Genomic DNA, 26,260 nt, shown 5'->3' with positions numbered 1-26,260 from the left:
GGCTGCGCCACCTGCCCGGCTGCCGCTGCCGTGGGTGATCTCCAGCGGTCCCTGCCGACCTAAACCGCTCTGGGACCCACGTCTGGCCCCGGACACCGCCCAGCCCGGCAGGGACAGGGCAGAGCAGGGCAAGGCAGGGCGGCGGAACTGCCGTTCCCGGGCCGCGGGGCCCCGGCGGAGCGGGCGGCGGCGGCGGCGCCGAGGCGGCGCTTCCTGCGGGGCGGTGCCGGTAGGGCCGCGGGCTCGGCACCGGCGGCCGCGGCTGGGGCGGCCCCGCCGGGCTCCGCTGCGGGCTCCGCTCCCCGCCGGCCTAGCCATGCAGCGCTTCACCGTCAACATCAAGCTGCCGGCGCGGACCCTGACGGGCGCCCTGAGCGCGCCCAACCGGGGCGCGGCGGATTGGTGAGGGCCGGGCCGGGCCGCGCCGGGCGGGCGGGGGGTGCCGGGTTCCCCCGCGGTCCCTTGGCCGCAGCCGCGGGTCGGGCTCGGTTCTGGTCCGGCCTCCGCAGAGCCCCGAGGAGCGGCGGGAATCGCGACCGGGATAGCGATGGATCCCGCCCGGGAGAGGCCGGGAGTGCCGCTGTCCGCCTGGGGCAGGGACGGAGCCGTGCCCAGAGACAGAGCCGTGCCCAGCCCCTGCCGGGTGCCCATTGAAGCGGAGTAGTTGAGATCAGATACCAGGAAGGAATTGTTCCCTGTGAGGGTGCTGAGCCCTGGCACAGGTGCCCAGAGCAGCTGTGGCTGCCCCTGGATCCCTGGCAGTGCCCAAGGCCAGGCTGGACAGGGCTTGGAGCAGCCTGGGACAGTGGGAGGTGTCCCTGCCATGGCTCGGTGACACTGGATGGGCTTTAAGATCCCTTCCAACTCAAACCATCCTGTGATTCTGTGCTTAACTTCTCCTGAAGTCAGACAAGCCTCACTTGATTTTCACTGTTCCTATAATAACTCTTGACATGCTCCTTTTTTGTCTATGAATAAGTAATAAATAAAAAAGTTATTCAATTACTTATATCAATGCAAATATATTTCTTCCCTGTGTTCTTACATCTAAATTTTGGGAATGCTCTTCATGAATTCCTATGTGATTTTTTTTTACTTAGAAGAAGATTCTGAGATGGACACAAAGAGTTGCTTTGTGGTGGCTCAGGGCTCCAGCAGACAGTTCAATATTATTTTATAAAGCTTTTATGTTACTAAATAGTATTTACCATCTGATAAACATCAAATAGAGTGTCTAGTAGCATGCATTCAACTTATCAAAAACCCCCTCATTCCTGATGTGAAGAGGTTTTGTTGTGTTTTCCTTGTTGATGATGCTCTGTGCTCCCCCAGGGGCTGGCAGGGTTTGATTGCCTATGGATGCCATTCCCTCGTGCTCGTAGTGGACGCCAACTCTGCTCAGACCTTGCAGGTTTTGGAAAGACACAAAGCCAGTGTTGTCAAGGTGAGATGTTCCTGGTTTATTTGTTTATCACTTGGTTCTGGTGTTTATGTTATCCTTCCAAATCACTTGACATGATGATCATTGATGTGATTTTGACATGAAATCTGATGTGAAATACAGATATTTTACATGATCTCTTCTGCAGCTAAGTCACATCTTGCATGCTGAAATTTGAGTTGAGGTTGATGGTATATCTTTCTGGAAAATACAGAGTATAAAAAATAGAATATCTGGAAACATTTGCTAGTGTTACATAGCATGTTTCTAGCAAAGCTGTTAACATAAGAGGAACACTACAAAATATCAGATGAAGCTCTCTTCTGCTGCCCTTTCTGATCCTCCCTGTTGTGGAAGTGCACCATTTGTCTAGGAAGTTACTTTTAAGCTTTTCCTTCTTTTCTTACCTATAGAAAAGGAGCAATAGCAGGAAAAACTGTACATTTATTTTAGTGATATAAAATAGCTAAAATTTTAGTTTAAGTGCAGGGTGCCTGTACTTTCCTTTGAAGGTCCTTGACTTGAAATTGCAGAGTTTGACTTTGGGTGAGTGTGGAACAGGTTGTATTTCTTTGGTTCATCTTTTCTTTGATTGTGGACAATGACAGATTTCACTTAGGGTTTAGAGGATTGTTTGCCTGGCAGATGTGTTTGATGGTCCTTGGCACAGGTGCTGTATTTTTTAGGAGGCTGTCAATAATTTATGAAGAATAATAGAGTCTTAGGTAGGGGGGTTTTTAGTGGGATCTTTTTGCAGTAGAAGAAAAAGGTTGAATGTGTCTTCTGCTTTAACATTTTTGCTTACCTTAGGTAACAAATTGTAGCAAAATTAGTTTTTGATCCCCACAGTGATAGCATTGTAATAAGTTTTGTTACATTCACTGGCTTTGAGAAGTTACATTATTTCAATAGGAACAGAAGTGTTGAAGTCCAATTTATGAGTTAATTTTTCAGAGCCACTACCTGAAGCTTTATGAACAGAAATAGACTGTAAGAAAATGGCTAATTAATGAGATGGAATAATGAAAAAAAATTCCCTTTATGTGAAGAAATAGGCATTACATAGGAAATGGTTATGGGGCCATGATCATTGCAGATACCTTTACATTGCTAAGAAATCTTCTTCGTTTCCTAGATTATTTTATAAGAGTTTGTAGATGCTAAGAGCACAAATAAGCTGTAAGAAATCTGCTGTGTAGGTCTGGCTTAAACTCCTTGGAGTAGAGCTTCACACCAGCAAACTCAGTGCACTGGGGATCTTCTCCCCAAAAACCCGTGCCTCACTTCTGAAAAATTCAAATCACACCACATCTGTTATGAAGCAAACAAAGAAAATCCAATTGTTTCATAATCCCTTTACAGTCCATTTTGCTATTTTCCTTTAAATGCATTCTCTCCTTTGGCTGTTGTAACTTTGGCTGGAATAGGTAAGAACTTCCCTGAAAATGGATCCATGTTAGTTGCCCATCTGTGCAAATGCTGTTTGTATTCACAGAATTCACAGAACTGAAGATGTTGTATGGAGTGGATTATATCTGATTTTACCTTTACAAAGAGTATTGAAAGCATGCTTTTATGGAAGAGAATCTAATTACAGGAGAAGTTTTTTTAATCCATCACAAGAGAGGATTGAAATTACCTTTGTGTCCTTTTTGAGGCATTAATAAACAGTGATAATAAGGCTTTATAAATGAGGTGGTATGAATTATGAAATTTTTTTAAATCACCTCTGGTTCCTGATTCTGCTGTATTTTGAAGCCAAGTAGAGAGTGAGTAATACTGCTAGAAAATAATTTCTTTTAGCAGGTGGTCAGCTCCTGTGTTGGATCAGTGGGACTGCAGAGAGGAAAGAGGTTCATGGGGTGGGAGCACCACATGGGCTCTGCTCAGGGCTGGCCATATAAAGATCTCCTTTTTTGTTGTTTTGAGCTTTTTTGTGACAGCTCCTCCCTTGAGAAAGGATGTTTTCCAGACTTGGAATTTGCTTTGAAGTAATATGCATTTATTTAACTGAGAAATAAATAGCTTTGTGGGTTTTTACAATTACACTTACACAGCCACCTGCAGATATCCCCAGGGGTAGTTATTTCTTGAACAGCAGGGAAGCAGGAGTTGCAAAAATGAAATTTGTAGGTAGTGGAGAGTCTCTCAAGAATTCTTTGTGATTCTGGTAGAAACATACTTTGAGTTCATAGAGTCAGAGATTATGTGCTGTGCATGTGTCACATTTGTTTAATTTATTCAGCTGGTTTGTGAGACAGATCCTTCTCACTCCTCTGAGAGGGGCAGCACAAAGGTGCCAGCAGGGCTCTGAATGCTGCTGTAAATTTGGTTTGTGGTGCAGAGTTAGTGGTGCCTGATGACAGTCCTGTGTCAGTGTTTAAATGTCATTATTTTCAGGATCTGCAGAAAGTCCTGTGTCCTTTCTGTGACAGGCAGTGACAGCACACAGGGTGGAATTTTTGTAGCAGGTGAAGTCCTATAATTTTAGCAGTAATGTTTCTTTATTCTGCCACTGTCTGCAGTCTGTCCTGGGGCAGAAGTTCACCTTAAAAGCAGATAGCAAAAAGCATGTGGGATAGATAAGGAAGAAGTTAGTGTTATCCCTCCCCTTGTAATCTGGGAGGAGTTGTAGCCAGAGTGTTTCAGATTTCAGACACAGATTTCTCAGAAGTATTGCCAGTTTACAAGCCTGTGCAGCTTGAAATCCCAAACTGGAAAGGGGTACCTGGAAATCAGTGGTGGCAATGGGATGAAAATAACCAGAAATGAAGCAAATGTCAGCAATAACTTGGTTTTGTTTTCTTAGGAGACAACACATAAATTAAAGACTAACCTTCCTTCCTCACCAATACCACAATACATTTGTCAGATTAGGAAAATTGCATGTTTTAGGATGTGTAGAAAAATGAAATGATAATTTGTCAGCTTTCATTTGATGGGAAGTCAGTGGGTTTAGGTTTGTGGGTGCCCACAAAACCTTAAACATTGCCATTGATTTCCTCTAAATACTTGAGTAAATTCTTGATATACATTATGTATATGTTTGGATTGCTGTAGTTACCTTCAGGAAGAAGTATTGTTGATTTATGTAATTGGGGAATATCAGCCATGCAGTCATGCAGCACAATGCTGACCTACCCTAAATTTACACAAGTGATGGTGCCTTAAAGGTATGTCACAGGTGCTGCTGGCATTAACTCTTACTGTGCTTTTTTATTGAGTTCATTATCTGAAAAACATGAACTGTGGTGTCTGTGCCATCCATTTGTCTCCTTTAACCAACCCCCATCTGCATTTTCAGGTTAAATGGGCTAAGGAGAATTACCACCACAACATTGGCTCTCCATATTCCTTACGTTTGGCTTCTGCTGATGCCACAGGGAAAATCATTGTGTGGGATGTGGCCACAGGAGCAGCTCGCTGTGAGATCCAGGAGCACTCAAAGCCCATCCAGGGTAAGGCCAGTGCCTGCTGGTGAAATGGGAGCTGTTTTATGGAGCATTGTGTGCAAATTCATCACCTGCCTTTTATCAACTGCTCAGTGCTGACAGGGAATTTTCCTGTTGGGATTACTAGCCCTCTGTGTGTTTGCTTGTAAATGGAAGATTTACTTTTCCCCAGAGGAATGCTGTGAGATTTAATTCATCATGGTGGTGTTTTCCAACTTCTTGTGACAAAAATGAAATTTGATTCTATTTTTATGAACATTATTGGTTGAAATAATAGCATTTACTATGTCAAGCACATCTTCCTGCTCTTCAGCTGCAGTTGGGGTTTTTTGGAGCATTTAAAAAATTTGTGATGATGTTTATATTATACCTGGTGGGCTTTTAAAATCTATTATGTAAAAGTCTTCTTATAAAATTAGGTTGTTTAGTTTTTGTAATTATTCTGTTTTATAAATCCTGTGAAAGAAAATGCAACTTTTTAAATCTCATACTGGGCCACCGAAAATTTGTTTATTGACCATCATTTATTTTAGTTTTATTACTTTTTGTTTGTGTGTGCATTATAAATTGGGTTTTGTTTACTCCTGACACCGATACACTGAAGGTTCAGAGAAGTTCTGACCATTCCATTTGAGGATTTATGCAGCATTTTGGGCCAAATGGAGCCTTTTATTTTCTGTGAAACCAGGGAAAGCTCTTACCACCTCTGAAAGGGCTGAGTGTTACACTCAGTTTCATTTTACTCTTGGAGTTAAGACTGATGAAAAGGTTTTAGAGTGAAGAAGATATTTCTGATCAGATCCAAACTGATACCATCCCAAATATTAATTTTGTTCCCTATTTCTTTTGACAGACATGCAGTGGCTGTGGAATCAAGATGCTTCCAGAGATTTGCTGCTTGCAGTTCACCCACCAAATTATATTGTGCTGTGGAATGCAGACACAGGCACCAAACTTTGGAAGAAAAGTTATGCTGAAAATATCCTGTCTTTTTCATTTGATCCCTTTGATCCCTCACATTTAGCTTGTAAGTTTATATGTATAAAACAGTGGGGCCTGGATATGTGTGAGCAGGAAATTTGTTAAACTGGAATGTAAATTTGAAATTAAAAGTAATGGATGGGAGAGAATAATGTCAGAAATGCCAGTAAAAAGTCAGAAAGCAAAAACAGGGAGCCTTTGGCCAGTGGGGATTGTTAGTGCAGAAGGTGCTGCTGTGTGGGAAGGGGGAAAGCAGGCATGAGTGGGGAGGTTAAAAATCTGAAAACTTTGAGACTTTACAAAAGGAAATGTGAAGGTTGTAGAGGGAGCTGGAGGAAGCCAAGGATAGAGAGCCCTGTGAAATGTAAAAGGCTAAAAAGGGATGGGTGCTGAGGGAGAAGCCAGTGAGATAAGTAGACCAAGAATAAATGTTATTTTCAACAGAAGGGATTTTACAGGACTCAGTGTGAGATCAGTACCAGAAGTGATCCAGATATCAAGGGGGATGCAGTGCAGATTTATTAATTTTAGCAGAGAGAAATAGGAGAGTCACCATTTTATTCTTGAATTTATTTTCATCACTCCTGACCTGTAATAGGACAGTGCAGTTTTCAGCCTTTGTCATTTGGGGTTTTTTTTATCTGCCATATCATTCAGTCTTCTATAAACACTTCAGCTGTACAGCTGAGCTTTGTGCTGCAACATAAATAATGTGAAGTAATGATTATTTGAGCAATGCTCTGCATGAGAACAAAAAATAGTGATACAGTCAGTGTGTATTCTGTTTCTATTTGCATTGTGAATCTTAAAGAGAAACAGTGAGAGAGAATAACTGAGTTTCTGCCAGAAATACTTTAGTTTTTAATATAAAAATTAAGGGTTTTTTTGGTATTAATTGATTTTAATGGATCATCTGCTGCTCTTTCAGTTAGAAAGTGCTGGTTGTCTAGAATTAGGAGTTTTGTGTCTGATACAGTATTAGTCAAGTTAGCAGCATTTCTGCTCATTAAAATGGAATGCCACAATCAAATTGCATCCTGAACTGTGCTATTTTTCTTTCTTGGTCCAGTACTCACCAGTGAAGGAATAGTGTTCATCTCTGACTTCTCCCCTTCCAAAGCTCCTGCCAGCTCAGGGAAGAAAGTTTACATCTCCAGTCCCCATTCCAGCCCTTCTCACAACAAGCTGGCTGCTGCTACAGGGGCCAAAAAGGCCCTTGATAAAGTCAAAATCCTAATCAGTAATGAAAAACCAAGGTAGGTTGCAAATATTTCTTCTCAGTTAATGCTTTGTGTACTTGATGCTGTCAATGTGCTGAGGTTAAAGGCTGTAAGGAAATATACACAAGATACAAAATTGAGGTAAGCAGAGGCTGAGGGTAATTTCCCATGAATGCCAGTCAATGTCAGGGCAGCCAGTGCTGTTCCTAAGTGAATTGCTTTAGATTTGAGATGTGCAAGAATTACACTTGTTCCATTTGAATGAAGTGCAAATTGTTAAAATTACTCTGTAATCTTATTTAGACAAAAGTCAACAGAATGTGGTTTTGGAAGTCAGTGGTGCTTTGCACTGCTCTGACAGAGAAATAGAAATCTGCATTTGCCTTGTGCCCAAAATATAGATCACATGAAAAAATGCAGTTGCAGGAAAAATGAAATCTTTAATTTTATTTTGAATTTGATCTGTTCATTACACACCCTGATAAAAGTTCCTGTCTGATTTTGCAGTGCTGAATCTGTAACACTCAATGACTGTCTTCAGTTGTCATATTTGCCTTCCAAAAGAAACTACATGCTCTTACTGTATCCCAGGGAAATTCTGATTCTTGACTTGGAAGTGAATCAGACAGTGGGTGTGATTGCCATTGAAAGGACAGGGGTGCCTTTCATACAGGTGAGGTAGAATTCAATTCTTTTCAATCATTTATTCCAATAACTGACTTCTTTAGTCACAAATCCTGTAGCTGAAGAAATTAATGGAAGTGTCGCCTTAATGGTGACATTTTTAATGATTTGCTCAAACATCAGCAATTGTGGGCTCCCTTGCAAGTGTCCTTTGCAAAGGGTAAGATTTTGACAATGCAATCTAACAGGCATCTCCTTGCCCAGGTAATCCCTTGTTTCCAGAGGGATGGGTTATTTTGCCTCCATGAAAATGGTTGTATCACACTGAGGGTTCGCAGATCCAACTGCAGCTTCACTGCAACTCCAAATGAGGAGCCAGGTGAGTTTTGTGGCAAAAATAAACTTTGATGCATTTTAATTAATAATTTAACACCAATAATGACCATCATGCCTCATACAGGATGGTGAATCTAGTGCCCTTTTATGTTTTGTCTCTTTTATGTTGAATTTAAATTTAAATTTCTGCTGTATTTTCCCACAACAAATTCTGAAAATAAATTCAAAAAGCTTTTCAATTCCCTGATATTAAGTATGAAATAGGTTATATTAAATATATTAATATCCTGAATATCCTTTTATTGCTGAATAATACTTACATTAGTAAGTGGCTTAATAGGCACATGTACAATAATGTTTTAAATAAAATACTAGTGTGTTCTTCTTATCTTTAAGAAAAAAATGTTTTCTAGGCAAACAAAAGATTTTGGAAGTAATTTGGTCAATTGGAAAGATTGATTTTAGACCTAAGATTTGGGCTTAAATTTAGATTAAAATCTGAATTATTAAACCTTTGTCTCATGAAATGTTACTAAGAGTGGTCTTTTAAATGTAATGGTGGAGACTGGAAAAAAGGGAAAACATAGTGAATTCTGTTTGTTCATTTTGGTTTGGGCAGTTTGCTGACTTCTAGTGAACTGCATTACTGGTTTCCAACTTCACCAATAAACCTGGAGTTTTGGATTGTGGAGAGCAGGTTCTGCCCAGCTGTGAAACAGTTATTGTTTTAGGTTTTTCAAGATTCATATGGAATAATATATTAAATATGGAATAATATATTAAATATTTGAAATTTATGTATATTTTTATAAATATAAATTATAGGTATGTGTAAATATAAATATATATAACGTATATATTTATATATACATATACATATGTATATACATATACACATATATACATATATATATGTATATAACATATATACACACATATATATACACATATACACATATATATACATATATACATATATATGTATACATATACATGTATATGTATACATATACATATATATACATATATTATACATATATATACATATATACATATACATATATATATACATATACATATATAACTATATATAGGTATATATTTACATTTTGGAGATATTTTCAGAGCTTTGTTGTGTACAGCAAGATCAAGAGTGTTGTTTTTGGTTGTTTTTCCTGATTGTTGCACAGGAAGCACATGGATTTCAGTCAGAGTGCTCAGTCATGGTTCACATTTCTCCCTTTTTTGATTGCTCCATCCCATGTTGTTCACTCTGTGCTCCCTGTGGGCTGTTGGTGTTGCAGATCCAGAGCCAGCTCAGGAGCTGGTGTATGATTTAAGGAGTCAGTGTGATGCCATCAGGGTGACCAAAACAGTGAGACCCTTCAGCATGGTGTGCTGCCCAGTGAATGAGAACGCTGCAGCTCTCATAGTCAGTGATGGCAGGGTGATGATCTGGGAGTTAAAATCCTGCATTTCGGGCAGAAATGTGCGCAACAGGTAATGGCATTTACTTTTCTTACCAAAGCTCCTTTTTTTTTTAACAAGTGGTTCAGTATTTCATTGTATTTTAGAGTGATCATTCTGTGCCTGGAAGTGCTTCATGTGCTGTACGTGTGTGTGAGTTGAGGAAGAGGAACAAATTATGTCTTCCAGATAGATCAGTTCCCTTTCTTTGAGGAAGTGCAGGAACTGTATTTACACTTTTTTTTTTCTTTAAGGCAGTTCCACCCTTAGTGTCTGGACTAAAAAAAAGTTAGAATGACTATTTGTTTTATTTTGGGGAAGCATTTTCCTCTCATTTGGCTTTTTCAGACCATATAACTTCCCTTAGGAATGAATCCCTCACTTTCACATGTAAGGACCAAAATGAGTCTGTAAGAATTACACTTTTAGTAGAGGAATGGCTTTCTGCTGGATTTGTGTGAAGTTGGCACTGAGCAATATGAAGCTGCACAGTAGGTGACTGAAATATGGTGGTATAAAAAATGGTTTTATACACAGAGCCTTTAGAATTTTAGATTTGGAGCAGTCTCTCAAAATACTGTGGGAAGTGATACAGTGCTTGGAACAGTCAATGTATTAAGGTTGTTCTGCTGCAATAACCCTTCAAAATACTATGGAATAAAATAAATAACTTACTGCCATAAAAGAAATAGAGTTCTTTTAAATGTCAGTAGTACCAGGTTTTCAACATAGATCCTCTTGTTGCTCATCAGAGATTTAGTGTTTTTATGTTGAGTGCTCCCAAAAATAGTGCTAGATGGATTCCTTGTGCTGCATATCCAGGAAAGCTGTATAGAATCTAAATTGGTTTTTACTTCTTTTGTTCTTAAGGGTTATTTCTAAAACATTGATCTTTGTCAGGAAAAATATAATATTATAAGAGGCAGGTAAGTCTGTGCTCTTAGCTGGTGACGCAGACCTGCTCCGGCCCAGCAGGACACAGCTGCCAAGGCTGCCCAAAATAAAGGGGCACTTTGAGTCCCTTGGGGATGGAGATGGTGCCTGCATGAGGAACCTGTTCCCATTTCTCTTGCAGCAGTTCCAGTGCTTCACCTCTGTATTCCCCAGTCTCCTTCTGTGGAATCCCTGTGGGAGCATTCCAAAATAAACTTCCAGACCTCTCATTAGACAACATGATTGGTAAGAACTTTTTTCATTGATCCCACTGCTACTAATTTCTCATGGTTTTGAATCATTGCACATCTTGCCTTACTTAAGAACTTAAGGTATTTTTTAGAATTATTCTCTAATAGTAACTCTGAAAAGGAAGAATTCCTGTTTGCTAAAGAAATCATCAAATGAATCCTCTTGAGGATTTTATGTTGAGGATCAATGTTCCAAAGTTCATTTTCTTTGAAGATAAAAAGTATTTTGAAATGGAATTTGGACAAAACATTTTGATTTTCTGTTACTAATCTTAGAAGCCAATTTATCTGACACATCCCCTCTTTGTGACCTCTAAACAGCAACCAGTCTTCAGAAAAGTTTCATCATGCCAAGCTCAAGAGGAAGAAATGTGTCTTATACATTCTTTGTAAATTTTTATTATACAAATTTCAGTCTGAAAACTTTCTATAACATCTCCAACTAAAACTTCATGCTAACAAGAGCTTTCACTTTTAAGCAGGGCAGGGTGCAAGCCCTGGAGAAGAGCTGAGGAATTCATTCCTGCAGGAAGTGCACCTCAAATTCCTGCTGACAGGACTTCTGTCAGGGCTGCCTCTGCCTCCCTTCGCCATCCGCATGTGCCCGCCCCTCACCACCAAAAACATCAAACAGTATGAGCCCATCCTTGCTGTTGGTGAGTGCCTTCAGCAGAATTCTGAAGTAATAGATCCTCTATTAAATTCAAATATAGTTGTTGGTACAGAAAAAAAATAGTATCATTTGATGCTGTGTAATTTATTGCAGATCGTGACCCGTGTATTGGTTTGGTGCTGTGGGTTCTTTTTTCTTGCCTTGGGTTTAAGCAATGCTACCTGAAAAATGCAATATAGTAGCAAGTTTTTATTTATCCTGATATTGGTCTGCTGTTACACTCAGCATTTTATGTGTTGCTCTCCCTTCATCTTGAATGTCAGGAAATAGGGACTTCTGCAGCCCTGCATTCCTACAGCAAGCAAATGAACTTCACAGAGACTTTATTTTTGCTCTGATATGAATTTCTAAAATTACACTTGCAGCACATTATTTTTTCTGGATGAATCTATTCTGTCTTACCACAAATGTAGTTAAACTCATCTAGCTATTAGAATAGTTGCCAGTGAGCACCTGATGTATTAACTCAGAATTTTCCCTATTTAAAGCTGATTTTCTGGCATCCTCTTTCAGAGCTCTAAACCATAGGCAGTCCATCATGACATGATGTGATGCTGCTAAAATGTAATTTGTGGTTTCCCATGAGCTGCAACTGTTAAAAAAAGTTGAAATATAAAGATTAGAAAACAGATAGGTATAAAGGAATTTACAGCAAGGTCTTTTCTCTTAACATACCTGAATGGCTCTTTAGGTATCCATTGTTGTATTTCATGGGGTTGATATGAATATAATGAAGTGTCTAATGGAAAATTGTAGGTTTCAGTGTTTCAGAAGGTTTTTGATATAATTGAAGCTCAAAGCTACTAGATTACTGATTTCTAATTTGGAAGAAGTCATTATTTCAGGATGAGAAAGCAGAATTGCTTTAATGATTCCATAAAATCAACCCAGGATTCTCCCCTGGCATTATTGGGGGATAACAGTTAAAACATTTCCTTGATGCATTTACTCATCTCCTGTAATCAAAGCAAAAAGAACATTCCTTTCTTCTTCAGCTGGATGGATGTGTTGTGGAAATGTGAGGAAAATAATCAGATTTTCTGCAGGCTCTGCAAAAAAGTTTGGGAAAATGTCTTGATCCAAGGGGGTATCAGTGGCTGCAGAGGGTTTAATATTTGGGATTTAAGTGGTAGAAATTCACATGGTTTTTTTGTAAAATTGTAAGATATTATTAGTTACAGGTATCTAAAAATAAGAGAGAGAGAAATAGCTGTTAATCCTGTATTTTCACTAAAGCATGGAAGAAAAGGATAATATGTGTGCCTATATTTTTTTATCAATTTTTATAGGTACAAGCAATGGCTCTGTCCTGGTGTTTCACCTCACAAGTGGACTCCTCCACAAAGAGCTAAGCATCCATTCCTGTGAAGTCAAGTGAGTTTCATTTTAATCCCAGCTCTAATCCTTCTAGGAAACAATGCTGAAACAGCTGAGTGATGTTACCCAGCAGTGTGGGTGTCTTGCCTTGCTGTCAATGAAATCAGGAAAATTGTTAATGAAATCAGGGTAGATTTATCTACCCTGCCTTTGCTGTGTGAGAGCTGTAGCACCCTGACAAAGCTGTAATGAAAATTACACTGAAAGAAATCTTGGAATTGCATCTGTGCCTGCTGATCTGGGATGGATATCAACTACTTCCAGCCTCTCCACTGCACTGCAGGACAAACAAATCTTTTTAGGACAAGAAACTTTATTTATTCTATAACTATTGGGATTGAGTCCTTTGAAATAACGCTGGTTGGTATGTCAGGCTTTATTTACTTTATGTCCTTGGGGCTGAAATTGCTGTTGAGAGTTTTAATCTCAAGGGAAGTAAAGATAATTTTTAAAGACTGAATGTAGGAATCAGTATTTATCCATCCAGTGAAGGAGCAGAGTAAGTTTTAAAGCTTTTGTGCTGTGTGTTTCTGTGCACACAATGGCAGAATTTTTGGATAACTGATGGCACAGATATTCAAGGTGCTGCTTGCTGGATAAATATTTCCAGGCAGATTTAAGCATGAAAATAAAATACTAATTTCTAGTACAAATATTAATAAAAATGGTATTAGAATTCTGTTGTGAAGCCTTCATCTGGTTAAAGTCTGCACTTTACTGTGCATTCTGCAGAAAGTTAAGGAAAGTGCAGGGTGCTGAGAATAGGCAGCTCTGAGAGTTCATTGTGGAAACCTGCTTGGAATCTACCACCAAAATGAAGAAATTTTCTTTATGTTTGTGGTGTGATTGCTTGGCTCTTCTAAACCATTTGAACCTCTTGGTTTCATACCATTAACTACACATGAAATTATTTTAATTTTACTTTCTGTTATGCAGCACAAGAGGAGAGTCCTTTTTTATGACAGTGATTATAGAACTCAAAATGAAAACCCCTACTTGCATTTCACATGTCAAAAAAGAAAGTAAAATGGAGAGGGAGGAGGAAATAAACACAATTTAGAAAAAAAAAGCTTTGTGCATTACTGGAAGTATTGTTAGTTTGGGTTTTTCAGTTTTGTAAAGGGTTTGCAGCTTTTGAGAAACTTAAATAATATATTGCCTTTCTAGTAAATGCCCTCAACAGGTCTTTTTAAAATTCTATAAAATGTTTGTGAATTTTATTTACCCTTAAGCTGTTATCAGGGTAAATCTTTTAAATATTTGTTCGTTTCCTCAATTATCTGAATGATTTTCTACATAATTTTTACAAGTTCAAGGGAATGCTTCAAGCAATTTAGATGAAGGCATGGAGATTCTTTTTTTAAATTAATTTTCATGGAGTGCAAAAGTTCTTCTTTCACTGGGAATTGTTACTTTACCTCTAAAATGTGGATGGATTGAATAATGCCTCTGTTTCCATTTTATCTGAAAGAACACCTTCAGGGGCCATCATTATTTTAGCAGGTAATTGAGAATAGCCTGAAATTGTAACTCAAGGCCAGCAGAGTCCTCAGTGCTCTTTATTTAGGAAGGGAATGTAATAAAAATAAGGCAATTTCCCTTTACAAAACAAGTGTTCTGAATTAATGGCCTCTGAGTTGTTTGGGTGTTTGTTATTATGATTTTTTTTTTTTTGAGATTAAAGTGTTCTACATGTGTAGTCACATACTGATTTATTTCATAACTATTTTTGCTGATTTTTTTGTTTGGTCAGTTTTTTGTTTGTTTTTATTTAAACTTTGTGTTGTGACTAGAAGGGGGAAGAATTTCCTTGCTGTCCTTCCTTTTAAGATATTTCATACTTGTGGGTAACCTTGAATTTTAATTTTATTTATGATCATTACTTAGCTTTCTCTATTTGTTTAGAATTATGGAAGTAAATACTTTTCTGTTGAGTTTAATTTTATTTTTATAAGGAGATGGAGGTAAGAAGCAGCAGAAATGCTTAAAGCACACAAAGAGGGAAAATCAACCAGGCCACTGCCAGGAGTGTAAGTGAGGGGGGAAATGAAGAAATAACCAAGTTTGATACCTGGGGACAGTAGGGAATACAGGAGATAATAAAACACCTTCAGTGCAGAGAAGAATATTTTTGAGACATGCAAATAAAAATCCTGCAGTGCAGCTTCCAGTTCAGTGGCACATTTGCAGCTCTCAGTGCTGCTTTTGCTTATTTGGTACTGAAATAGCTGAGACTGGAGCAGAGCTGCTCATTCTTTGTCACTGAAGCTCAGCAAGTTCAAGGCTGCAACAGCTTTTATTTTTAAAATTAAAATCTCAATGACTGTAACAAGAATGTCTATGGCCTGCAGGCACAACTTGGAAATTGCTACATTACATCCAAATTTTAGCTGTTCAATTGAAGCTGGTTTAGCATTTGAATTTCAACTGACTGCTCTTTGGGAAACTGCTTTGCAAACATTCATCACCTCTTTAAAAAAACTTTCCTTGAACAGAGAAATTAGAATGAAAAATATCTACCACCACTTTGGGAGCACATATGGTTTAATTTCCCATTTTGCCTTTCTCTTTTTCTTAGAATCCCTAAATTTAAGTAGCAGCTGCCATGTCATAAAGTCACAACAATCTATTCCCAACTAGAAATGTAATTTGTGTTTTTATCCACTCCAGTGCACTTTGTGATTTGTTTGCATTGGAAACATTAATCAAAACAACTTGAGTCTCACTCCTGAAGTAACTGAGACAAGTTGAATGTATAGAAACTCTTAAATATTGCATTTTAAAAGAGTGGATTCATTCTGAGAAGTGGTTGACAGCTGAATGTAACCCTTAATTCTGGTAGGCAAATATGATTTTATTAGGAAATGTTTGCTGTTTCAATAGGGAAGGCATTACTTGTTTCCATCATTAAAATTTGTACCACTGTCTTCAGATTTTCAATTCCTATGTATGACAATGACAAAATTATGTTGTTTTAGGTGCAAGCAGTTAGCTGAGCTAAGGTTTCCTCTTGATTTCGAGTGTCTTGGGTTTCTGTGGATTTTTATTGCTATTGACAGATGGCCAGGCAGCAGCAGAGAAAAGGACTTGCCCTGTTCAATCAGAGCTGATGAAAGAAGTGTGGAAAATGCTTCAGGTCTTTGCAGGAGAATGGAGAATAACTACCAGCAATAACAATGCATTAGGAGTGGACTTTTTCCAAAAATCATAGCTGAGATAAATGGAAAAGTGTCAGAATTCACATTTCTTCCATTTCAGAAAGCTCCCTGGATTTATGACCCTTTGGAGACTTACAATGTCACCCATTACTGCACTTGCAGATTTCTATTCAATCATGCCTGAAATGTTTCAATTAATAATTGAATACTTCTCATTTTGATTGAAATTAATGGTTGAACTTTCATAGGTCCTGCTGGGAAAAAGACTGGGTCCTAAATTTTTACCTTTTCTTGAGGATTTAGGAATAAAGCTTTCCATGTTTTTAAAGCTTGAACTAAAATAATATAAATATGGCTGTAAATTGTAAGTGCAGAATATTTTGGGAGTGCTTTTTGGTTTCACCCATGCACATTGTATTTAGGAAACTTCTACTTAATGCAGTGTGAGTTGGATTTACTGACAGTAACTCTTAAATATTGTTATTTATTTTTCTCATGCTGCACACACATTCTTCCAAAGCAGGCAGTTGAGGAACCAGAATACTTGTCCTGGGAACAGTTCTTAAGTAATCTGTGTTTGAAGGCTTTGAGGAAACCTTAAATCCTTTTATCTGTGTTAAAATGAAGTTGGGCCCAGGTGTGTATTTAAGTTCAATTTTCTTTAGAAGAGTTCCCTGATTTATTTCACAGATAAAGCAATTTTTGCAGGCACCAAGTGTATGTTGGAAAAGGGGCTGGAGAAGGGTCTTATTTAGGGACAGTCCCACCCAGTGCCACTTTCTGTCTCTTTTGCCTGTGGTGTGTTTCAGGAATTGGCTGAGAGTCCATCTGTGCTGCCAATATGTTCTGTTGAGTTTAAATTTATTTATTAAAGCACTTTACATCCTTTCAGCACTGCAACGTGATTTGCTTGGGAGCTGCTTTGATGTGATCTAAAAGAAAAAAAAAAAAAAAACAAAACCAAAGCCAGGTTTTTGGTTTTTTATGAAATCTCTTCAGGGCCTCTCTTTCAATATCATCTTTATTTCTCCTCTCTCTGGACTGAAAGAAATAAGGCAACCCACACTGCCACCCACTTGAGTATTTTCCTGTGTGCTGGGAATTTGGAGTTGTTTGATAGTAACTCTTGATTTGATCAGAGCAGGGCTTTTAATCCACTCTAGTGCTGAGTATCTGTGAGGGCTTTTTGCAGAAGTTAACAGTGTTTATACCTGAATTTTTTATTTAACCAAAGTAGAGTTAATGCAGTCTGAAAAGAAAGCTGCCCTTAAATTTAATTCAGTAACTTATATTCACACCATAGTTGTTAATGTGTAGCTTCCTTTTATGTTTAAATATGATGTTTCCAGAAAATGTATAAAATTACATCTGTGCTGGGTTTTTAAGAATATATGTGGGAAAAAAAAAAAAAAAACAACTTCAGTTCAGGCTTCTAACAATTCAAATATTTTAGTTGATATGCTCCATGTATTTCCTCCTGATCACAGGGGAATTGAGTGGATCAGCTTGACTGGCTTCATTTCCTTTGCCACATCAACACCCAACAATCTGGGACTGGTCAGGAATGAGCTGCAGCTGGTGGACCTTCCAACAGGTTTGTGTTCCCTGGGAAATCTGCTCCAGGAGCTGACAGATTTGCTGGGGAGTGACAAGTTCTGAATACTGTTTTTTTGGTTTTTTTTTTCTATTGTCATGACAAAATAAAGTAATGGAGGAGCTTTAACTTTTCCTGCTCTTCGTTGTGAAGCCACAAGTTGTGGTTTGTCTGGTGCTCTGCAGACAGACTTAAACCAGCACCTTTGCAAAAACATCTTGGACCTATCAAAACAACAATAAGTGTCAGCAGGGGGTTTAGGAGAAGCCACATGGGCTATTAGTGGTGGATTTTGTTCACAAACTGCTCAAATTTCCATATTTCCAAATGTGTTTTGTCAAAGTCTGCACCCACTGTTTCGTGTGCCCCTGAAATAGTGTCAAACCATTTGGTGTGTTGCACATGGTCAGGATTTGAGTGTGAGTAAGTGTAAAAGAGATTTAAAACAATAAAAACGGATACTTTTATGAAGAATTGGAAAGGTTAAAAAGTAAATAACTGTTAAAAGACACTGTTGATAGCAAAATTAACAGGTTACAACTATTTTGGCCTCATAGTGGCTGATAAATACATTTGTAATGAACTCAGTATTTGCACAAGAAGAGATATAACTGGGGAGATTACACAGCCCAGAACAGGAAGCACTTCAAGGATTTTACATTATTTTTGAATGTGAAAACCTGGAGCCACTTAAATTCTAATTGAAGAGCCTGAATCTTGTAGCACATGGCTAATTCTGAATTGGTTTGTACAAAGTGACTTTTTAATTGTTTTCTTTTTTAAACTTATGGAAAAACCTGGGTTGTTGTATTTCCAGGGTGCTGCACAGAGAGATTATTCTTGTAGCATGATATTATTGTAAAGTTTTTTTTATATAATGTCTTTTGTTCATCTGTTTAAAATCAAAGCAGAAAAGATACCTGCACTGGGAAATTAATCTAATTTAAAATGGGAATCTGATTTTTCACTCAGCTTGTAAATCAGTATAGAACATTTATAGGCAGAAGTCCTCAAAGGTTCAGAATTGAATAAATATTAATACATGAGACTTTAGCATTTTGTTTGCTTAAAAATAGTACATTTCCTCTTTTAAGTCTTTCAGGAAAGGCACTGCAATTTAACTTTTTGATTTTTGCTTCTTCCCTCACTTAGGAGCCCAACTTCCTCATTTAGGCCCAGGAAAACTCTGCTGATTCAGACTTACTTTGACAAAACTCCCGTGTACATTTCTGAACAAAAATATGAAAGAAAATTGCTAAGAGGTTGAAAATAGAGTAGAAAGAATTCCAGTACCCTCTGACAGGAGAGCTCTAACTCATGTTCTTATAACTAGATTTATTTGTGTAGCTGGCTTAAGTGATTTAGCTGTGAGCTACAAGAGGAGCTAAAGTTTATAGCTTGAATTTTCCTTGAAGCTAAGGAGAATGAAGATGCTGCTTGTAGGTCATTATTTATTTTGATAAATATATCTCTAACACCTATAATTCTGCAACACTTCCTACAAGTGGATGAAAATTTTCTTGGGGCTGAAATTATAGATTCTTAAGATTTACTATTTTAGCTGGAAAGGAAGAGAGAATGGTTCTGATAAGTGTAGAGTGTAGCTCACCATGAAATTCCCTCACAGTTCATGGCACAGTTAATTTCTCTTATCAAATTTGAAATCTATTAATGAATTTCCTCCTTGGGGAATGGAGAGAATCTCTCATTGACTTTGAGTGGAAAATAATAACTCTTGGAACTCTCTATATTTATGTCATTCTGATGCATCCTTTTGAGTTGCTGTGCTCTGGAAGTGAGTCAGGAGTTAGACTTGACAGCAGAGTTTACAATATATTTAATGTAAAGATTTGGGAGCAGAGTTTACAATAAATTTAATGTAAAAATTTGGGAGCAGAGTTTACAAAATATTTAATGTAGAGATTTGGGAGCAATTGACAGCAGAGTTTACAATGTATTTAATGTAAAGATTTGGGAGCAGAGGTTACTATATATTTAATGTAAAGATTTGATAGCAGAATTTACAGTATATTTAATGTAAAGATTTGGGAGTAGAGTTTACAGTAAATTTAATGTAAAGATTTGGGAGGAGAGTTTACAATAAATTTATTGTAAAGATTTAGGAGCAGAGTTTACAATATATTTAATGTAAAGATTTGACAGCAGAGTTTACAATATATTTAATGTAAAGATTTGATAGCAGAATTTACAGTATATTTAATGTAATACAGTATATTTAATGTAAAGATTTGGGAGCAGAGTTTACAATATATTTAATGTAAAGATTTGACAGCAGAGTTTACAATATATTTAATGTAAAGATTTGACAGTAGAGTTTACAATATATTTAATGTAAACTTGGAGATTTTAATGATGAACTCTGCAGTAATATGAAACGCAGTAAAACTCTGACAATGACAAGAGTAATTTTAGAGATGACAGGTGATTTGGAGATGTTCTGGCTTGGTTAGTAAGCTGGTTCTGTTTAGAACCAGAGCAGTTTCTATTGAAATTTCTCAGTTTCTGTTCAGTTTATTGGCTGTGGCTTTCTCCCCTGCTCTGTGCTGCAGGCAGGAGCGTCGCGTTCCGTGGGGAGCGAGGCAATGACGAGCCAGCCATCGAAATGATCAAGGTGTCTCATTTGAAGTAAGTGCCTCAGCCTTGGGAGGTTTATAAATTTCACTGTGCTGCATGAAAATCCTCAGAAGATCATAGACATTCCAAGAAAAAAAGCACTCCAGAGTGTATGGGAAAATATTCAACAGCATCAAGAGGAAAATTATTCAGAATATTAATTCCAAGTGAAAAAGCTCTGATTGTTTCTGTGGTTGACTTTGTCACTTCAGGATCCAATCACGTTGCAAAATCAGTAATTAATATTTTATTTCTTACAGGTATTGTGTTTACTGAACAGGCTTTTTGATAATATTAAGGAGAATAAGTGTTTTTCAACTATGATTCTGTTATGAGTTAATTCACTTTTCTATAACTTAAGCCTTACTTAAAACAAGGAAGTTTGGCATTAAAAATTATTCATATCTATTTAGCTTTTGTAAATATTTCACACCTTTGCAATAATTGTCTCCTGGAAGACCAGATGTGAGATACAGTTGTTTGAAAAGTCAGCTAATAAATGATCAAATTGTTTCCTTTCAAGTCTTCATAATTTTGAGCTCAGGCCTGTGACAGGAGGTCCTGATCTTCATTGTATCAAAAATAATAATTGTAGTAATCTAGAAAATTACTTCACTTTCTTGTATAAATGAAATTAAAATAGTATTGATTTTAATAGAGCATGGTCTCTAAATCTTAAAAGCTTCTTCTTTACAGTGGAGGAAAAAAAATAATGTCTCTAGCTTGCACAGGAATATTTTTGTGTGTAGGAGTTCCAGAGAATCTGGAAGAGTTCAGCCATATAATGTTCTTAATAATGCATTAAAAATTAAGAGCAGCCTTGGGCTTAGATGAAGAGGCTGGAGAGTGTTGAGTGAGACAGGAAAGGAGGTTCACTTGCAGGGAGATGAATGCAGTGCCTGAGAGGACAAATTGCTGCCTGGCCTCTGTATTTTCAAGTTAAATGTGAAAAGTGGTGGATTAAAGGTGTTTACACTCACCCAGCTCCACAGATGAGCAGTCTGAAGACATGGCTGAAAAGTGGTTTAGTGTGGGATGAATTTGTGCTCATTTATCCTGGGATTGGGAACTGGCATGCATCTGCAGGAGGGAAAAATCTCTGTCCAGCCTGCAGTTTTGTGTGTTTTTCTGGTATTTTGTGCCATCAACTCAGGCTGAACATGGTGAGCTCAGAGTTGCTGCTGCTCTCTCTGAATTATTCCCCTTGTCTCCTCCACAGTAATTGTGCAGAAGCACCTGGCAGAAATTTATAATTCTGTTAGCTTTGAGGAGAACTCTGTTTCAGACATTCTTTTGCTCCTCAGTAACTCAAGGGAATCACAAGCTTCAGAGGGGGATTTGATTTGCTCTGCTAGCTTTTAGTTTTTGAGGGTCTCCGGAGTGTTGCTGTGAACAACACAAGTGAAGGAAAATGCTCAAATGACTCTTGCTGGAGTAAATTCTCATTTGTTTCAGGCAGTACCTAGCTGTGGTATTTAAAGACAAACCACTGGAGATCTGGGATGTCAGAACTTGCACTCTGCTCAGAGAAATGTCTAAAAACTTCCCTTCAGCCACTGCTCTGGTAAGGACTAAATTCTGTTGCATTTTAATAAATGTAATACATTGAAATAGTGTAAAATCTTTGAACAGTTTTGCAGCAAGTGTTACTGTAGCTGTAGCATATACAGAGAAGTGCTTTAATATTTCATCTTCACCAAATGGAGGCAGGAAAAAAGGAAGTTCTGGTGAAGAAATCTGCTCTGCCCCTTGGGTGATGGAGGGAGGTACTGCAGAGAGCAATCTCCTTGGAAATCATTATAAAGCCCAGTACATTCAGGGAATAAACCTTGGTCTTTTGCATTTTTCCTGGGTTATTTTCCACAGGAGTGGTCACCTTCCCATAACTTAAAGAGCCTGAGGAAGAAGCAGCTGGCAGCCAGGGAGGCCATGGCCCGGCAGACAGTGGCACCAGACACTGAAGTCAGCAGTGTGGAATCCTCTGTGATCAGGTATCCCCCTCCTGAGGGAGTCCTGGCCTACAGCAATTGTTGGTTTCCCACCATGTGCCATTCTTCTAATGAAAAGAATAGTTTGGAACTGATTGTTGAGTACACAGCAAGCAAAAGAACTTTATGGACCTCCCTTTAGTTTTTGCATGTGGGACTTTGCTGTACCTGTTACTCTCAGGTGTGTCTGTGGCAGTCCATTGGTGACCTGGTTCTTCAAGTAAAACTCTTACTTGTCCTTTCCACAAGAGTGGAAGTAATAAATAGTTAACTGTTTTATAAATTCTTTAAAAGGATATTTACTTTTTTTGTGTGTATGTTGTTTCTATGCATTGGGTAGAATTTGTCTTGCAATTCTGATTTCAAGAAAGAAATAATTATGTCTCATTATGTTCTTTTTAAAGTTTGTTGCAGGAAGCTGAAAGTAAATCAGAGCTGAGCCAGAACATCTCTGCCAGGGAGCACTTTGTGTTTACAGGTGCTGATGGGCAGGTTTATCATCTCACAGTAGAGGGAAACTCAGTAAAAGACAGTGCAAGAATTCCTCCAGATGTGAGTTTTCTATCATTGATGCTTGAATTTTTTGCTTAGCTTTGATTGCTAGAAAAAAATCAAGGATAAGCTTTGTAGCAGCAAGTCAGTAATGTAGTACTTTGAAATCTGAAATTAATTCCAACATAAAAACTGACAGCAGTTCTGTTTTCACAGTCTTATGAATAATTTTCCTGTTTTAACTGAGTAGTTTTGTCTATCACGTTGTATAATTTTTTTTAACGAATACTAATGTTAAAATATTTATTCATATGTTTGAGTCTGTTAATCACAAGTTATTTTTCTGCTTCTTAAATATTTTCAGGGAAGTATGGGTAGCATTACTTGTATTGCCTGGAAGGGAGATATCCTGGTTCTTGGAGATGTGGATGGAAACTTAAACTTCTGGGATTTGAAAGCTAGAGTATCCAGGTATGAATGCAAATTAACTCAAACAGGAGACTGATGAGTATTAGAATGTGGAATGTTTTCATCCTTCCTCATTTTTGTTCTTTGCTGTAGGGAAAAATGCAAATATTTTGAAATCAAAATTCAGAAAATGTCTACTGTGTCACAGTTCCCTACATTTAATCTCTTGTGTTTTCAGAAGAATTAACATTTAATCAAGGTTTTAAAACCAGCTAGATATCTTTTTTTTAACATTAAATCTGCAATGGCTTCTGATAAAATATTAAGTATTGTAGTGTTTATTCCAAGCATTTCATCCTTTTAGTTTAATAAATTCATAATCTGGACATCCATTTGTGTGTGCATCTATAGAGGGATTGTTCTCCTCAGTCTGTGCAATACCAGGATCTGCAAAGTTCCTGGAAAGGATTCCATTTCCTACAAAATTGGGTGTACAATGATGGATCCTAATCTTGTCTTTGCTTAGGGGGATTCCTACTCACCGGAGCTGGGTGAAAAAAATTCGGTTTGCCCCAGGGAAAGGAAACCAAAAACTCCTTGCAATGTACAATGATGGGGTAGAAATTTGGGATTCAAAAGAGGTAAGTGGCTGTGGGTTTGATGGACACTTCTCTTCATAGCCCAACTCATCACTGAAAATCAGGATGAGTGAGGGATTAAGTTTTACTGAGTCAGGATTTCTACTGGCAGTTGCATGATAAAGTCATGTGGCTTCTTCAGAAGATTTTACTCCCTATAAATTATCTTTGAGCTGCCATCAATGAGAAGTGTCTTCCACTCTTAAAGCTGACAATGCCTGAGATCCTCTTTGTCATCCTTTTGTGATGGTTTTGAGGCAGACCTTGAAAATCTAAGTATTTTTCAATACCTTGAAAATTTAAGGGGGAGTCCCCAGTCTGAGACTTTAATCTGTGGACAGGAGATTGCTTTCACTGCAGGTTTTCTGTGTATGGTCAATAGATTTAATTTGTTAGGGAATGCCATAAAACCAGACACCTGTTCATTAACACTCTCTAGTTTCTCTTCTTACTCAGAAACTCTCTAGTTATGTTCACAAACCCTCTGGGGTTTGCTTTAGGTCTCTCAGGGGATTATAGTACCATGGGGAAGGAAATATAATTGAACTGTTTTACCTTAGCCCCTGGATAAGTTCATCGTATCAGGGTATGAAAGAGGAATTTTAGTTTTTTTCCTGTTTCCTTTGTAATGAGCACCAACTCCAAACTCAGACACTTAATTAGTGCAATATGAAACTCCACTGATGATAAGAATGAGCAGCAGATTTGAACAACTACTGGGAATTACATAAGTTGAGTAGGATATTACCCAATGAGTCTCACCTTGAAGCACATTTGAATAGTTTTGATGCCACAAGGTACTGTAACTGTTCCCTCTTTTTTTCTAGGATAAAGGAGTTTCCTACATGAAAGCATTTAAAATTAAATTCTCATTTTCAGTCAAAAGTCTTTCAGAATATCTGTAGTAATATTTTATAGTCTCAGTTTTATTATACATCTAATCCCGTCCTGTTAGAAAAGATAACAAAAAGGCAGCTGTACACTTGTGGTGGTGTTCACAGGGGTCCCAGGACCAGGGAAGAGATGGGAATCCTGACTCCATGTTTCAGAAGGCTAATTTACTATTTTATGATATATATTATATTAAAAGAAGATTATAGATTAAAACTATACTAAAAGAATAGAAGAAAGGATTTCATCAGAAGGCTTGAAAGGAATAGGAAAAATGGAATGATAATAAAATCTTGTGACTGAAAAGAGAGTCTGAGCCAGCTGACTGTGATTGGCCATTAATTAGAAACAACCACATGAGACCAATCCCAGATGCACCTGTTGCATTCCACAGCAGCAGATAATCAATGTTTGCATTTTGTTCCTGAGGCCTCCCAGCTTCTCAGGAGAAAAAATCCTAGCAAAAGGATTTTTCATAAAAGGTGTCTGTGACATACACTATGCTTAAAAGGATTTTTTCCCAGCCCTAAATTAGGAAATAGTATTGTTCCAGGGCAACCATGTGACCTACTCCAAGGTTTCTAAATTCCCTGCTCTCCAGAGAAGACCATTATTGAAATGATTTATGGCTAACTTCACTTTTGATGGTGAATTTTGTGCTGTGCCTCCTGGGTGTGTGACACAGCCTCACAATGGGTGATGGAGAGGATGCTAAAAATAAAAAACACCTGAACTTTTGCAGGTCCAAATGGTGAGCAGTTTAAGGAGCGGCAGAAACGTGAATTTCCGGATCCTGGACGTGGACTGGTGCACGTCAGACAAAGTGGTGCTGGCATCTGATGATGGATGCATCCGAGTGCTGGACTTGTCCATGAAGCCCTCGTGTTTCAGGATGGATGAGCAGGATTTAATAGGTAGGTCTTGTCTTCCTTGCTGTCCACTTTTGTTTCTTTGTTGAACAGGGGCTTGTCACATGTGGAGTTATTGGTGCCTTTCTACTGCTTTTCATGGCTACAGGTCATTTGTTAATGCTTAGGCCATATGTGTGGAAACCCAGGGCACCAGGAATATTTCTCTGTCTGCTCTGGGGTGTCCTGACCCCCAGGGGAGCACTGACTTTGACCCTCATTCATGGAGAAAGTTTCCTAGACTTCTAGGATTCAATTCCTTCAATCCACAAAAGTGTGCAATAGATTATAGAGAGCAGTGTTGGTGTATCACTTGGGAGGAATTGAGGTTTTGGGATTTTTAGTGTGTTGTGGATGGAAGCAAAATGGAGGGCACAGGGTGTTGTCCTGAGTTTCTTCTTCATGCTTCTTCTTCCTTCTTCTTCATGGTTTTGTAATTGGGCAGAAAAGTCCTCACTGTGGGCTCTGTGGGATCAGTTATTGGGTTAAAAAGGGAAAATAATCCAGGTGTCAGTCCTTAATTGGACAGTTTAGTCTGAAAAGATGTTGGAACAAGAGATTGTTGGCCATTTCGTGCCTTCTAATGAAAAGCTGCTGAACTCACAGTAGTGAGACTATTTTAGTAATAAGAAATAATAAACACCTGAGTCCCAGCGTGAACTATTGTCTCAAGTGCCTTCAATACAAACCCCAAAAAATCCAATAATGTGCATGGGTTTTTGAATACAAGTTTAATATCCCAAATAGCACATACTTTTTAATATCTTAATTTAAATATAAATGAAGAAAATAAG

The 26,260-nt window shown here is 38.1% G+C and overlaps 1 protein-coding gene across 4 annotated transcripts in view; it reads left to right on the top strand.

The window, feature by feature from the left end:
• The first annotated feature begins 295 nt into the window (after positions 1 to 295).
• The window catches only part of WDR11 (WD repeat domain 11), a 37,206-nt gene continuing 11,241 nt past the window's right edge, over positions 296 to 26,260 (top strand). Inside the window, exons 1-19 of one of the 4 annotated variants that reach the window (XM_063163098.1) lie at positions 296 to 402; positions 1,333 to 1,444; positions 4,746 to 4,899; positions 5,747 to 5,920; positions 6,944 to 7,130; positions 7,602 to 7,767; positions 7,983 to 8,097; positions 9,359 to 9,554; positions 10,600 to 10,700; positions 11,188 to 11,361; positions 12,668 to 12,752; positions 17,401 to 17,507; positions 20,078 to 20,153; positions 21,597 to 21,705; positions 22,008 to 22,132; positions 22,534 to 22,681; positions 22,986 to 23,092; positions 23,556 to 23,670; positions 25,301 to 25,472. In XM_063163098.1, the coding sequence (XP_063019168.1) occupies positions 317 to 402; positions 1,333 to 1,444; positions 4,746 to 4,899; positions 5,747 to 5,920; positions 6,944 to 7,130; positions 7,602 to 7,767; positions 7,983 to 8,097; positions 9,359 to 9,554; positions 10,600 to 10,700; positions 11,188 to 11,361; positions 12,668 to 12,752; positions 17,401 to 17,507; positions 20,078 to 20,153; positions 21,597 to 21,705; positions 22,008 to 22,132; positions 22,534 to 22,681; positions 22,986 to 23,092; positions 23,556 to 23,670; positions 25,301 to 25,472 (2,509 nt within the window). In that variant the 5' untranslated portion in view covers positions 296 to 316. Of the gene's footprint in view, positions 403 to 1,332; positions 1,445 to 4,745; positions 4,900 to 5,746; positions 5,921 to 6,943; positions 7,131 to 7,601; positions 7,768 to 7,982; positions 8,098 to 9,358; positions 9,555 to 10,596; positions 10,701 to 11,184; positions 11,362 to 12,667; positions 12,753 to 17,400; positions 17,508 to 20,077; positions 20,154 to 21,596; positions 21,706 to 22,007; positions 22,133 to 22,533; positions 22,682 to 22,985; positions 23,093 to 23,555; positions 23,671 to 25,300; positions 25,473 to 26,260 lie in introns of all 4 variants that reach the window. The other 3 variants (XM_063163097.1, XM_063163096.1, XM_063163095.1) reach the window with 3 other exon arrangements.

The sequence above is a fragment of the Melospiza melodia genome, chromosome 9 (assembly GCF_035770615.1).
Source record: "Melospiza melodia melodia isolate bMelMel2 chromosome 9, bMelMel2.pri, whole genome shotgun sequence".
Classification (NCBI taxonomy): domain Eukaryota; kingdom Metazoa; phylum Chordata; class Aves; order Passeriformes; family Passerellidae; genus Melospiza; species Melospiza melodia.
Note: the sequence above shows the minus strand (reverse complement) of the source record. Positions and strands in the feature narration are given on the sequence as shown.